This window comes from Falco naumanni, chromosome 10 (genome assembly GCF_017639655.2).
Source record: "Falco naumanni isolate bFalNau1 chromosome 10, bFalNau1.pat, whole genome shotgun sequence".
Lineage (NCBI taxonomy): Eukaryota > Metazoa > Chordata > Aves > Falconiformes > Falconidae > Falco > Falco naumanni.
In genome coordinates this window covers 29,707,433-29,723,078 of record NC_054063.1, presented here as the reverse complement: position 1 = coordinate 29,723,078, position 15,646 = coordinate 29,707,433, and the positions used below count along the sequence as shown (strand labels likewise).

Sequence of the window (15,646 nt, the reverse complement as noted above, 5' to 3'; positions counted from 1 at the left end):
TTATTTAGCGTATGTATTACCTCTTGTAAAACACAAGCAATTTTGTTCCAGTGATTCATAGTAAAACATGTTGATATGCTTACAAGTAACGTGTTGCCAAGTACAGGATTACATAGGGGTACATCCTGGACAGCTTATTGGTTCCTGGCTTAGGTAGAACCTGCAAGAGGCGAGATGCTTTCACAGCTTTGCTCAACCAGCACCCAACTTCAGGGTGATTTATTTTATTTTATTTTTCCCCTGGACAAGGACTTCAGAACCAAGCTATAATTTTGGGGTAGAAAATAAAGTGATACATGAAATAAATGAGCATTAGCTTAACGTGAAGACATAGAGAAAACGGATGGATCCTCAGCTTTTATTAGCTAGCATAACATGGAAATAAGCTTAAGTTTTGTTTGGTAAGTCTTGATTTCTCATATTCACTTACAGATTCTTATTTATGGCTCAGCCTGTCAAACACATTCTTAGATAAGGAACTGTTGCTCACAGGACTAATCTAATTACCAGTTCTTTTTATAACAAATGCTGACATAAAGGTAGAATGATGTATAGCGCTTGTGTTGAAGCCAATGCTACAGATGATCAAACAGTTTTGAAATTAAGAGTATTTTAGATGGAAAATGTGTCTCTTTTTTGTCACGATGTTCCTGTTTTTTGTCCAACTCTAATTAAAGCTGAAGAACAAGAGTGAAAAGCTGGTTACATTCGTAGTTCTGCCACATAATTAATTGCCAAGAGTTTAGACTGGGTATTTTAGTGCTCTGCAGTAATGCTCCATAGGCATATTTATCTACAACAGGCTGAAGAATGCTAGAGCCCTAATTATTTGTAAAGTGCATTTTTAAAAGTTTTGGAATTATTCTTCAAGAACAAGCATATCAGAACACCTTCAGATTGTATTTTAAAGACATTCGAAAAGAAAATGAGTGTAGTGTGGGCTTGGCCAACCAGTCTAGAGGAACTAATTCTACCTTTTTTCAAAGGACAATGTTTGTGTCCTTGGCTTTAATTTAAATGAAAAAGCTATCACACATTCTGGCATTTCTAGCAGTCTGCTCCAGAAATGCCAATAAGCAATAGCATTTCTGAAAATTAATATAGCGAAGCATAGGTGAATGCAGTGGGAACTTATAAATTCCCCTGGCTCTTAACTGTTAATAAATAAATTTAATACAGAAAAGAGGGGAAAAAAATGTGAAACTCTTAAGATTAGCTTTTCTTTACCTATAAGGACACATCAAGTCAAACAAACAGATTTAATTATTTTTTTTTTTTAAGTTCTTGAGTTTTTCTTCTGAGCTGTTATGCAAGCCAGCCTCACTCCCTCTAAAATAAATGGCAGGTCTGCCATTAATCTCCCTAGAAACCTGTGCCAAACCTGGCCGTCTTGCTGACCCATGTGCTTCCCCCCGATTTCAGCAGGAGAACCTAGACCAAGACACACGTGCGAATGAAGAATACATGGTTGTGTTTTGGGACCTTAATTGCTTTTTCTCCATTACTATGATGCGTATAATGATGGCAAAGGTATAGTTAATTAAGTCTTAAGTCCCTCACGACTGAGGACAGTAACGTATAAAGCTGCCAGTATCCCCCCCACTCCGTGACTCAAATGATATTTTCTTTTTTTTCCTCATTGGCAACTTCCCACGACCATATATTTTCTGCTCCCTTTAAAGAACCAAATGCTGAATGTGAATGGGTAGCCGCAGTGTCGATTTGCCAAGTAATGGTAGGGTGTCCCCTGGAAACAGGCCTCTTTTAATTCTGTTTCATAGCTGAGGTAAAGTAAAAACATGGAAACAGATGGTAGGGAACGACTGGCATCTCATCATGCATATTTCATTTGATTTGCAGCTAGTCACCTCTTGATAATAATATTAAATGCTACAAAACTCGAAGACTTTGTTCCTGGGAATACTGCATTCAATGACATAGGATCAACACAGTAACTTCAATTAAATTTTGAAGCTGGTGAGCTGTATTTACATCTCTACCAAGGTTATGATACAAACAGCTCGATTCTTTTCTGCTCTGTTTAGGGCTGACCTGCAAAGAAATATACAGTTGCTGTTGTGAATGACAAATCGTAATGGTTTTTTTAAGAGCACAATGGGACAAACATCTGTGGTTATTCCCACTATGCTTGAAGGCATTCTGCTGGGAGAGAATTTAGCCATTAATTTTGTTATATTTACATTATTTATATACAAGAAGAACAAGAAAAATGGCAGCCTGTTTAATGATTATATACATTGTGATTCGGTTGGAAAAATGTGTATTACAAATGGCAAAACAGCCTGTCAAATACATAATTATGTGTTGTTCTTTTTTTGTCAGAGAACTTTTAATTCCTAAAATCCCACTGTATCATCTCAGTGAAAGATCTGTCCTAAATGTTATATGGGGGGAGGGGGGAAAGCATAATAATAGACTTCTTAATCCGCATCAGTTCCTGGCTAATAGCTCCTTTTCTTCCTTTTAATACGACAGTTACCTTTGTAAAATGCTTCCAAAGCAAATTAAAGATGGAATCTGATACAACAAAACATTACTCGACATCAGGAGAAACAGTAACTTAAACGTCATTCATTGTCCCTAGCCTCAGAAGAGAGATTGGGGAATAAAATATCACTCCCTTGTGATGCACTGCTTATCTGAGACTTTGTTTTCAGCAAGAACTGTGCTCTTCTGTACATTGTTCTTTCCTGTTCTTGCTTTAGCTCAATGTAGGAGCGCGAAAACGTGTGGAAGATGGAGGTGACTGGAAATGCCATGAGGAGGATGCCACTCAGTATGCTGCTTAGTGCCACCACTTGGCCAGGAATGCTTCTGGGAACCATGTCTCCATAGCCTACCGTGGTCATGGTGATGACAGCCCACCAGTAGCACGCGGGGATGCTGGTAAACTCCTGTGAGTCTGCCATCTCGTTCTCAATGACGTACAGGAGCGGTGCAAACAGTGCGATGGCCACGCAGAGGAAGAGCAGCAAGAGACCAAACTCCCGGGTGCACCTGCGAGCGGTCAGCCCCAGCGTCTGCAGCCCCAGGGAGTGCCTGGCCAGCCGCATGACGTAGAGAATCCTCAAGGCACGGAGAATACGGAGGACCAGACCTACTTTGTCCAGGTAGATGCTCCCAGAGCTGGGCTTTTTATAGCCCACCGAAGTGGTGTCTACTAGCAAAGTGATATAGTATGGCAGAATGGCTATTATGTCTATCAGGGTTAACGGTCTCCGCAAAAATGCAAACTTGCTCTTTGCCTGGATGAATCTTAGCAGGAACTCCAGGGAAAACCATGCCACACAGACAGACTCCACAACGAAAATATTGTAGCACATCTGGGAACATTCACCCTGCAGGAAAGAGGAGGAGTTTGTAATCGGCACTGGATAATAACTATTTTAGTTAGTACGGTGACAGGAAGAGAGGTTTCTGTGTTGTTTTTTTTTTAAACCCCAAATATTAAAGGAATAGAAGCTGTTGCTATGGGGAAACACACTGACAAACTGGAACAAGTTAAATGCAAAACTTAAGAGAGGAACTACTTATTCCACAGAAGATACTGCTCAGTAATTTCAGGCTTTCTAAATTAGCAAATACAAAGCTTAACAAGGTAATACCCAGTTGTACAGAAGAGTGCACACTAACAGAATTTCCTCTGGACATAAAACTTGGTACGATTAACTGAGCACAGTCGTGTAAGATTTCAAACATGCTTTGTGTTATTTTTCCCCCTCTAAGGACAGCTGCAAAATCCCCATTGCAATCAATGCCATCAGACCTTGTACTTGTTCAGCTCTTCCCAGGACATACCATTTCCCATCCTGAAAAGCTAACTTACCTTTTCCTCCTCCTCCCTCAGGTCAGGCATGGTGCTGATGGATAAGTTCACTGCTGTAATAGTTACAAATAAAACAGACAAACAAGCAAACACCTTTCCAGGGAGGCCAGACTGGGGCCTTTCCACCATGTCTTGCAACTTTTTCATGCACAAGCCAATTTTTGTCTCCTCTACTGTTTCACCTGCTGTTTCATTTTCTAGGAGGTCATCCTCCCGTTCATTTATTTCTGTAAACTCCTCCATTTTTTGCAGATACCTCCTTTTGCAACACCAGTCCAAGTTGTCTTCCTCAATTCCCCAGTAGAGCAGCTCCTCTTGGAAAGACAGTGCACACATCTCACGCAAGAGCCGAAGTTTTCCAACTCGCAAAAAGGTGAGGATTGTCCTGAATGCCCCTGGATTGCGGTCAAAAAAGAATTCATTACATGTCACATCGTAATCATCACAGATGTTCAGAATGTCATCAAAATTATTACAGAATTTTAGTTGTCCCAGACGTGTCAATGGGAATTCATCAAGCGTGGTCCATGGCAGCAAATACTTAATGCCCCCTACGTTTATAATAATGTGATGCTTTCGATCATCAGGGCGAAAGCCTTTCAGGAGATCCTCTTGAGGGTGAATTAGCTTGGCTCTTTGGTAAAAGAGTCCCTTAAGGGTTTCTGTTTCTGGAAAGAACGTGTGGTTGAAGGAAGTATCTGAAGCACAGCTCAGGGCACTATAGTCATAGTCGGAATTTTCTCCAGGTAGAAGAGTCATCTTGGAAGATAACTTCACATCACTTCGCTACTTCTGAAAGTGTCTTCTGCAACAAAAAACAGATACATGGGGTGAGTGAATGAGAGGTTGTTTTGAAGTTTGGAACAAATGTAGTGATCTGAGCTCAAAAACATTTATGGCTGATAAAAACAGTTGGAAAGAAAACAGCAGTGGCTGAGTATGGTCAGAAAAACCTTTCTCATGAGGCTGGGTTTGTCCAGCTGGGTAGAACTGACTCTGTCAAGGGCTGCCCCCTTGTTTAGGAGCTCTGCTTGGCGTGCTTTTCACACTGAGGGGCTTCTCCTGTCTCAGATACAGAGGTCTCGGTTCCCAGTGGACATAGAGGGAAACCAGAAATAATTCGTGCATGTGGCAGGATATTCGTGATTCAGAATGGAAGTATAAAAATCATGACAGCATCACATAAGAGCACAGAATTCAAGTGTGTTTTGTAGAAAAGGCAATTGTATATTTTCATTTAACTATTACACATAGAAATCTTAAGTATTTTAGTACTTATGAAGTACACATAAAGAATGAGAAGTCAATTATGTTGTAATTCAGTAAATACTTCTAAAAACAGTACAAGACTAATTTCTAAAAGACCATATGGAAACAATTTTGGGGAAAAGAATCCCCACTTATATTGATGATCCCATAACATGTTTGTATATAGTTTATATACATTTAATGACATGGCAACTCCCTTTTTATGGCCTCATTTCCAACAGATTCTGAATACACAATTTCTACACAAACACTGGAATATTATTTCGGTTATAACTGACGCCCTATACGCAGAGGTCTCTGTCCTTACAGTGGACTGAAGAGTAGCTGAGAGCCAAGGTGACTGCCTTCACCTCTGATTATAGGAAACCAAAAAATTCTTACGATGACTATGAAAATCACGTTCAGGTTCTGCTCACACAACACTACTGTAAGGTCTGTGGAATGCAGTGACCACAGAGGTCAAAGGGATAGAAAAAGCGGGTACTGGAAACATTAAAACTTTTTGCCTCCCTAACTCACTGCATTTTAAAAAGTCAGACCGAAAGTCTGCTCGCACGCAGGGGAGTTGTACAGTACTGCCTCTAGATCTTCCATCTGTACAGTTAGCTACAGCTTAATGCATGGAGTGGCTGAGTTTCATTTGAGAAGAGTATTTCTTAAGTAGATTGTACAATAAATAGGTATTAATTATGCACAAGTATTCTGACTTTCTAGCCTTGAGTCCATAGGAAAGTAATAAATATTACACTTGATTTGCTTCAGTAGCAGAACAGTTTTGTTCTTTTCCTGGCTGTACTTACCTCCCCTTTATGTGCACCCTGGGGATATACACCCCTGCTAGGGTGCCTTCCTTAAACGCCCAACTGTTGTTTTCAGAAGCTGGAGTTAATAAACCACATCAATAGCGTTACATACCTATTATAGAAGAAATGCCTGAATACACCACAGCAAAGCACTCAAAACACAGCTGTGCTTCAGTTTAAGAGCAACAGGTTTTCCTTGCTGCACGGGGAAAAGCCTTACAGTACTGCTTTCAATAAAATATCTCAGTCCTGCTCCTAAACTTCCCAGAGGGACTACTCCAAACAGAGCAGTTCCTTACATACTCTTAGAAAAAGGTGGCCCCAGGTGAGCTTGGGATAGCATGATATTTCCTGATTCTTCACCTGTAATCCTCTTTAGTACAAAAGGAAATTGATAATTTACTTACCTTTAGGGCATGTGCATAAGGAAAACCTAAGGGAATATACAAGAATGGACAAGGTGCGGATGCAGCAGACCTTCCAAGAGCTGTGGTACTATTTTCTGGCCTGAGGTAAGCAGAGAGGTGAGCTTTGTCATCTTGCTTCTATCACCGAGTGGGATCTCTTACTACTGCTAGTGACTTGCGAACAGCTATTTGGCAAGTAACCTGTTCTCCATGCCAAAATCGTAACTGTGTTTAGCTTTCAGTGCCTTATCACTACATATTTGCTTGTATTGCTGAGTTGCTCTGTCTTTGCTCCAGAGTTATGACTCTGGAAATCCCCATGGTAGAGGATGGGCAATTGTGAAACTCCTCTGGAAGTAACAGTGGGTGCAAACAATGACAAAATTCCACAGGCCCGCACCCAAATAAACTTCCAATCAATTTTGGTTTGTCTCTTGCCTCAAGAAAGACTGAGCAAAGGTCTGCTGACCTGAAATCCTGAAATTCTTTTTTTTTTTTTTTTTTTTTTTTGGAAAGAACATTAACACTAAACTTAATTGTATTAAAAAGTCACACTCTAGGAAATTCTAGCTAATACTGGGATTATCACTGAGCTTCAGGACAGATGATGGCACTCTGCCATTGCCCACTGGAAAAGCTGCAGAGCTCAGATAAATGAAGGGATCTGAGGAGAGTGATAGCTGGGTCAGACAGTGCTAGCCAGAGCATGGTGAACAGAGGAAGCATGGAACAGTTGAATTCCCAACTACCCTGACATACAGCCCCATCACATGCAGCCCTCCTGATGACCTCAGAGCTGGTCTTCTGTTAAAGCATTCCCAAGATACCATCAGTCAAAGTAATGCCACTGGGAGTTAAAGCTACGGGTTTGATGTGGGAAAACAGGGCTACCTGATGTATGTTTATATAGGGCTCCTCTTCTTAGAGCAACTGTTGTTTTATTTAGAAACAAGCCTTTTCCTCCCCTGCCTCAACTATATCTAAGGCAGGGCTGCCCCAAATTGAATAAAGATTATGACTGATATAAGACTATGGATAAATAGGAGCTGTTAACTGTTTTCCCTTCTGTAATACCAGATGATGTTGGTTAGCAACAACTTATCCTCTGAATCTCAGCCAGAAAAAATGAGGAGGCAGCTCATCTCTGTCACTGGTTTGATCTCCCACCGCATCCATATTGTTGACACAATGGGAAGAAATGGGGAGAGGAAAATGTAAATGTTCTGCGTGTGTCAGACACAGGCTGTAACCCTGAGGCATCAACTGAAACAACGGAGCAAAGAAAAAAGAATATCTTTCTTGGCTTCCAGCTTCTCGACCTGTGTAAGACAATAAATTGGACAAATTAATCCCCTGTGTAACACACTGAATGACTGCAGTTATAAAAGGTGGCTCCTTCTTTTTCCGTAACTAGAACTGGCAAGCCCACAGATCGCACGTAGGCAGCTACAGTATTTGATGCTGTACATGTGTTATTTACATGTTCTTTGCCTCGGACACACATAGCATCATATCTAAGGGGGAAGAATAGGAGGAAATAAAGGACAATAGAAAAGATGGCCTGGCTTGAAGGAATGGAGGAAGGAGAAAAATAAACCTATACATTTCCCCTGTAAGTTTCTTGGTTTCCTTTGGAAGCTGCTTCTGCAGAATGGTGGCCAGCACTGTTTGAAGATGGGAGAGAACTAATTAATGGAAGGGTTTTTTTGCCGTTCAGTTTAAAAAACAAGCAAACTGTTCCATTCATACATTGCAGACTGATGGCATTGGGGATGGCTGTAAGAAATGCGTTAAGGATTAAGACAACACACTGGAATATAAGGTCAGACAAACCCATTAGCCTATAGCAACAATTTTCCCAACAATTAAACAAGATGAACTTTAAGGGTATGCTGTAACAGTAAAACGCTCACATAAAACTGCTCTGGTTAAGTAAGGCTCAATGGTAAAATCCCTCCTTGTCTGAGATGGTCTTCTGCCCTTTGAATGCTTGGGAGTTGGTGAAGCCCAGTTCATCTTTCCAACTCCCCTGCTGCTAACGTGTTCTTATCTTGGGCAAATAATTTCTCTCTCAGCATCATTTCCTATTCTGTTTGTAAGCTTACTGGGGCAAGAACTGTCTCTTACTACGTTATACAATCCTGATCACTGTTCTGGCTTCTAGAGACCACAGTAATTCAGAATAACTGGCCCATAGCAAGAGCCCCTGGTGATTCTAAATGGTGTGGTGTATATTTTCAGAAATCTGTGTGGCACAAGGTGGTATTGTTATCCATGACGTTTGGTGAAGAAACACATTTAGAAATCTGTACTGCCCTTACTTTCAGCTGATAATTCAGGAAGGGTGCCAGACTGACTCCTAGGCAATGGGGAGAAAATTATTAAAGATGCCCTTCTGACAGAAAGAAACAGAAATAATGAATAACACGTTAAAATTCCACTGCAAGTATCGTTCCCCCCCTCAGTGTCCTCTGCAGTATTTTGAATTCTGCAGTGCATCTCTGATGTAATCAGAGCTCCTGCAAGGAGTCCTGATACTGCTCTGTGATGCAGACTATTCAAAGTTGTGCCTGGATGATAACAAGCATGCAACAAAGATGCATAACTCTCCCCTAGACTCTCCTATCGACTCCAGTGCCTAGAACTTGTCTTTGTTGCTTTTTACCATTTGTAAATTAAGGTTTAAAAAAAAAAAAAAAAAGTTTCCGATTTCAGTGCAGGCTGAACATGAATGCAGTGATTTTTTTGGAAAGACTTCCCTAAGAAACTGCTTTACAGTTTAGTGATCCTTCCTCCTTTACTCTTTCCTTAGTTAAAATAAGCAGTATTTTCAAGCAGTGTTAAATTCAGCTATCTTCTGACACATGATTTCCGTACTGTATCAACACTGTCAGGGGACTGACATACTGAAATACTTTCAGCTATACTCATGCAGCACTTTATGTAGTAAGAGCCCATCTCCAACTTCAACTCTGCTCACAAAGTGAACTTCCAGACAAATCAAAGTAAAACTTACAAAGGTCAATGTACAATATGAAACAAAGCTATCCTGAGAAAGGCATAATTTGAAAAAACATGCTCGTATCTGCACATTGCTCTCCTTGATCTGGACAGTGTTACACTTTTTGGCATCTTATGACAACCTACAGACTTAATCACGACAAATATGTTACGCAGTGTTTGGGTTTACCAAGCTGAGCCTTATTCTGCTGATAATAATCAGAAGTGAAAGAACTTTGCAGTAACTTACATCCCCAGGAGAATGCTCCAAAATACATTAGAACTAGTGACTGTTGCTATTATCTTGCTGTGAAATATATTTATGTCAACAAATTTTAATCTCACATTCACAACAATCTCTTCAACATATTTTTTTAAAAGTAAACGATTTGTCATTTATTTATATAGATTAGAATTTATATATTTATATAGATAGTTTTGCCACTGAAATGAGGAGATACATAGTCATGGAAGAGTTATTTTATGCGTGTCGTGCTGTCGTCCCGTCCCCCCCCAAGTCTTTTCCAAAGAAAAAAAAATCTGCCAGAAATACATTTCCTATCAAGAATAGTTAACTCGATTGTCAGTCGCCAGCGAACAGAAGTCAGTAAATAGATCAATATAAACCCCGTCTGTTAATTATCGCAAAATTAAAGCTAGAAAGGACCTTCAGACTAGGCAAAGACGAACCGGGAGCCACCAGCCTCCATGCCGCACTGTGCCGGCGCAGGACCCGGGGAAAGGGGGAGCCGGGAAGGGGAAGCCCGAGCATCACCGACCGAGCGCGCCGGAGCCGCCGCGCCAGGACAGCGGGAACCGGGAGCCGCCGCGCCAGGACAGCGGGAACCGGGAGCCGCCGCGCCAGGACAGCGGGAACCGGGAGCCGCCGCGCCAGGACAGCGGGAACCTGGAGCCGCCGCGCTGCCCTGCGCCCGCCCAGCCCCTCCCGCCGCCGGCAGCGCGGAGCCCCGGGGGGGCGGCGGCGCGGGGGGGCCGGTCCCGCTCCTCCATCGCTGCTGCGGGAGAAAACCTGTTGCTGCAACCCGGGCCCGGGCTCGCCAGACCCCGCGCCCCCCTCCCCGCCGCGCACACCCCCGGGGGGCTGGGGGCGCCCCCGGCCGGGCCGTGCCTCCTGCCGCGGGGTGATGCCCGCAGCCGCCCCGCTCCCCGGCTCGGGCCGCTGCGGGAGGAAAGTTCCCGGGACACTTGCCTGCGAGTTGCTCGCGGCGGGGCCGTGCTCAGGGCGCTGCGCTGGCGCTGCGCGGCGGCGGGGGCTGCCGCCTGTGCGGGGCCCCGACCCTCGGCATGGCGGAGCCGCTCCCCGCCACCCCCGGGCCCGGGCTGAGCGGCCGGCGGGGCCGCGGGAGGAGCAGCTCCCGGCTCCCCTCCGCCGCAGGGGGAGCGGCGGCGGCGCTGGCACCGGGAGGGCGCCGGGCCGGGCCCGCCCCCCCCAGCCCCCTCCCCGGCTCCCGGGGCGGCTCCCGGGCGGGGCGGGGGGCGGCCGCCCGCAGGTGCCATCCCGGGCTGCGCTCACCGGCAGGGAAACTTGTGGGGCTCTGCCCGCGCCTGGTCACGGTCTGCATTCCTTCCCTTGGCCAGGGAAGCAGCACCCGAAGTGTGCGTTAAAGCCTAAATCGCAGCACATACCCCCACCCCCCCGGCCCAGACACAGCGGTGGCTCCGGGAGAGCTAAACCGGTGCTGCATTCCCCCGGCGCCCTTGCAAAGTACAGTGACAATTAACACGCTGATATTTCTGATTGTCAAAGACTCTCAGAGTTTCCCCCACCTCTGCTCCTGACTGAAACTTGCCTGCCGCCTGGATGCTCCTTTCCCTTCGGATGCGCGGGCTGAGCCTCCGCCTGACAGCGGCGGTTCCTGGTCCAGCGATCAGGAGGCACCGGCGGCTCCAGCTCCGCCACAGCCCCCTGAGCACCCCCCGCTCCCCCGTGTGCTCCTGTCCCCCCGTCCGCACTGAGCTGTGGCACTTGTCTCCTCTGCTTTCCCTTACCTGCTGCGGCCCCGGGCTTGCAGGGAGCGGCTGCAGGTGACCCCGGGGTGCAGGCGGTGACAGTCACCTCGGTGGGACAGGGGCTGTCTCCCATCACCAGCGCTGTGCACTTCACCCGGAGCACTGCGGGGTCTCCTTCCAAGTAAGGCCCTTTGTTGCTATGGTAATACAAACGAAAAACCCTATACTACGGTAATTTTAGCAAAATATCTCCCTCTTTTTTTTTTTTTTTTTTTTTTTTCTTAACTAAATTGGACTGTGGTTCAGAATCGTGTGGGCACGCAGGAACAGTCATGCTGATATTCTTCAGCCGTAGCTGCTGAGCGGTAGTTGTGGAGAGGGGCTGGCGCTGGCGGTGGGGAACTTGGATTTCTTTTTCCCTGGTGCTGCGCCCTATTTCTGCTTGACTTTGCAAAGATTCCCCAGCACGGCTCGCACATCTGCGGCAGGGAGGTGACCAGTTTTACTGACCACAGGGCCACGGACAAAGAGTTTTGGTATTTGTATTATGGTCTGTAGTCATCTTCTTAATGAACACTCGTATTTTAAAAGCCTGCGTTGCTAATTGCTGTCAAAGAGGAAGGACGCATGAAGTAGGATCTCCCAGAGAATTATCTGGGAACAGTTTTGCTCAGTGTTTTCTGTAATAACTTTGGTGATGGAACGGAGGACACTTTTGTAAGGTTTGCAGGAATTCCAACCTCGAAGGGCAGGGCTGAGATTTAAACCGACCCTCATATACTGCAGTCCCGATCTGAACTCAACACAATAAAATTCTAGAAGAAAAACTCCGTAGTATGCCACATAGGAAGGAATATCGCATGTCAAACGAGGACTATTAGTTTGGTAAAAATACTGCAGAAGAGCATCTTGGGACTATAGTGGATCATAGACTGTGCAGTCCTGCAAAGGAGCCGTGTTGTTGCAAGCTCTAGTAACAGGAGGATCACACGTAAGACATCAGAGGGCGTTATTTCTATTCCATTTAGCACCAGCCAGCCTTGGCTGAAGCACTCTATCCAGTTTCAAGCATCGCACTTACTCTTAAAGAGGGATGCAGGCAAACAAGATAGGAGAATAGCAACCCAAACTGTAAGAGGCTTAGGAAATGTGAGCTACCAGGAAAGATGGAATTTGATTATTTGATCTGGGAAAGAAAACACAAGGTAGGGGCATGGCAACTGTCTTCAAACGTATGAACAGATGACAGTAAACAATTGTTCTGTGACCACCAAAGGTAGGATAAAAAGCAATTTACTGAAGTGTAATTAGGGAGATTACTTTAGATATCAGGAAAACAAACAAACAAACCAGACAAAACTATTACTGTGTGAGCGGCTGGAATCTAGGGAGTTTGCAAATCTGTTCAGTGAAGATTTAAAGAAAAGGTTAGATAAACTGCTATAAGGACTGGCCGTAGCATGTGTGACCATGCCTCAGGGCAGGGGAGAGTTTCAGCAGTCTTCTGGGACATTTACCAGCCTACATTTCCATGACTTCTGATAGTCCAACAAGCCACATCATCCATTCAGGAAGAGGCACAGCAGCATGGCATAAAAGGAGGACTCGTTACCACCCCACGTAATTAATGCAGTGTTTTTACTATTTAACAAATCACACCTGACTCTGCTGTTTGGATCAGTATCTCAGTAACATCTTGAGACCAAGAGCAGCTCACAGAGACAGACAGAGAGCGGAACTATCTGTTGCAAGTAAGCAGTTTTCAAATCCAGTTTTGAGCAATACTGACAGAGAGGCGTTACTACTCAATGGTCGGTGTAAATACAAATGTCCTGAAGAAACTACCACCTCGTTTGGACACTTGGCTGGCAGATGAGGTCAAGGACCTCATTGACATTGGTATGAGAAAGAAGAGTCAGGTGTGAGATCACTGGCTGTGGCCAATATTACATCTGTTCTGGCCAATGGAGATCTTCATTCTTCAGGCATGTCTTGCCTGCATCCTTCATCAGCACAGAATTCATGCGAAAGACAAAAGTGAAACATGCCCTTGAAGATAACAAGCAGCGCGCTAGCAGTTTTTCTGTAGTGATAAGCTGACTGCGTGGTGAACTGGCTGAGGAGTCCCAGAGTAATTCTACTACTTTGTGCTCCTTGAGGAATTAGCATTGCCGCAGAGAAAAATTTTAATCCCACTTTCATTACTTTTGCAGCCTGTGGCTGCTGTTCCTTCTGTTCCTTTGATTGTTGACATTGAAATCCTGTTCTATCATCTTTCTGGCTTTTGCAGATAATTCCAACATCATTCTGCAGTCGGGAGCAGTGCTGCCAGCAAAACAAGGTATTTCAACTTCACAGCACCTTTCACCTCTCACTTTCCAAACAAGGCAAGAGGCTAAATTCATTTCTTATAAAACAGAGCTTAAATATCTACACGGCTGAAAGGTGAGAATTTTCAAAAGCAAGCTACAGAGTGAGGATTATTCACAGAACTTATTAATCAGAAAATTTCAACTAATGAACACATTACAAAAATGCCATCTGTTTGAGAAAAACTCTGTAAACAGAGATAGAAGCAAAGCTCTTTGGATAAATTATGGATGGCAAACCATTCACCTGGTCTTAAAAAACTGAATGCTTTTGTCTTTTAAGGTTGCTAGATAATGTATATGCAAAATGTCACGCTGCAAGTGGATAGCACGTGCTACTGTGGCATAAGGGTTCAGAAAGGTCTCAGAAAAAGAACATGTTAAAACCTGCTGTGCATCCGTGGTTTTCTCACACTGAACAAGGGAGCTCCTTTAAGAAGGAAATCTGTCTCCTTATTTCTGTTCGTACCAAGATCCATTTGTACCTCGATTTCTGCTATTACAGGAAGAAAATGCTACCTATACTTAGGATTTTGGTGTTGGGTACAGGCTGTTAAGGGGAATAAGAGAGAGTGCAACCACTTAGTCATGAGCACCGTCCGCAGGCAATGGAGCAGCCAGAATGTGTCAGTCTTCAGTTCTACCAGCCCTTTCCATGTGAGTCCTACTGGGAAAGAAGGGCTTTATGTGGCTAAAGATTAAGGTAATGATCGTGGCTGGCTTTGAAATTCTCAAGCTGTGGGCACTAGCGGGACCTCTTGGTTCACTCTGTGCCACAGTTCACCTGGTTTCAGTTAACAGCTGTTGTTTGGTGGGGTGCTGGGCATGGCGGTGTTCAGCAGCTGTCCTGAAAAGGGCTTGGGGGTCTTGGTAGACCACAAGCTGAACATGAGCCAGCAATGTGCCTTGGCAGCAAAGAAGGTCAACAGCACCCTGGGGTGTAGCAACAGAAGCTTAGCCAGCAAATCGAGAGATGTGATTACTTGCATTTCCTTAGCACTCAGATGACTTCTAGAATACTGCATCCAATTTTGGGCACTCAGGATGGGAAAAACATCCAGGACAAACTGGAGTGTGTTCAACAGAGGGCCACCGAGCTGGTCAGTGGATGGAGTACCTGCTCTGCTGAGAGACAGAGGGAATTGGGCTTGTCCAGCCTGAAGGAGAGCAGGCTTTGGGGAGACCTAATAGCTTCCAATATCAACAAGAAGGTTATCAGAAAGGTAGAACCAGGCTCTTCATAGTAGTGCATGGCAGGACAGGAGATAACAGGCATAAATTGAAACAAGAGTAAGGAAAAACTTCTTTCCTTTGAGGACAGAGAAGCAGTGGAGCAGCCCAGAGCGCCTGTGCTGTCTGTGTCCATGGGGTTTTTCAAAAGCCAGTTGGATTAAACCCTGAGCAACCAAGTCTCCTCTCGCAACTAACCCTGCCTTGTGCAGGAGGCTGCACTGGAGACCGCCTGAAGTCTCTTCCAGCCTGAACGATTCCGTGTTGCGATGGTAATTTCTGCTTGAAATACTACGGCCATTGTCAGCTTCCCCCTGAAGAGTTCAAGGGACATCTGTCCCCTCAAGGTAAGCAGATTGCATGCTGGTGGCAGGTGGACCCAAATCTCGTCACTGAACGGTGACATGTTTTTTTTTTGCTGATTTATGGCCTCTGCAGGGATTTTTGTTGCTTGTTCTTCTTGTGTCTTTTCTTATGAATAGCTCCATTACTCTTAATGCAGTGCTTCTGTAGTGCACCTTCGCACGGCTAAAGCTTCAAAATGTGTCCCTGAGTTCTGTTACAAATCACCCAGGTGAAATAGCAATTTGTCTTTTGCTGGAATTCACGCAGGTGCTTAGTTCCAAAAGGTTATGTTACAGGGCGGCAATAGCAGGGGACTAGACTCAATTCCTGTATTTCCATGCTCCTCACATCTCGCATTCCCTCCTTCCACCGGAGCAAGCCTTCAGCGTGCCTCCAGAACATGAT

At 44.6% G+C, this 15,646-nt stretch overlaps 1 protein-coding gene and 1 long non-coding RNA gene across 2 annotated transcripts; one reads left to right on the top strand and one right to left on the bottom strand.

The window, feature by feature from the left end:
• Window positions 1-342: 342 nt before the first annotated feature.
• KCNG1 (potassium voltage-gated channel modifier subfamily G member 1) lies at window positions 343-4,606 on the bottom strand. Its single transcript, XM_040609271.1, has 2 exons — window positions 3,848-4,606; window positions 343-3,359 (listed from the first exon to the last, which is right to left on the bottom strand). The coding sequence occupies exons 1-2, from the start codon at window positions 4,604-4,606 to the stop codon at window positions 2,589-2,591; spliced, it is 1,530 nt and encodes a 509-aa protein (XP_040465205.1). The 3' UTR covers window positions 343-2,588.
• LOC121095009 lies at window positions 3,046-9,665 on the top strand. The gene is made up of 5 exons (XR_005829978.1): window positions 3,046-3,131; window positions 4,100-4,220; window positions 4,594-4,677; window positions 6,333-6,431; window positions 7,404-9,665. It is a non-coding gene; the product is annotated as an uncharacterized LOC121095009 (long non-coding RNA).
• Window positions 9,666-15,646: the final 5,981 nt, after the last annotated feature.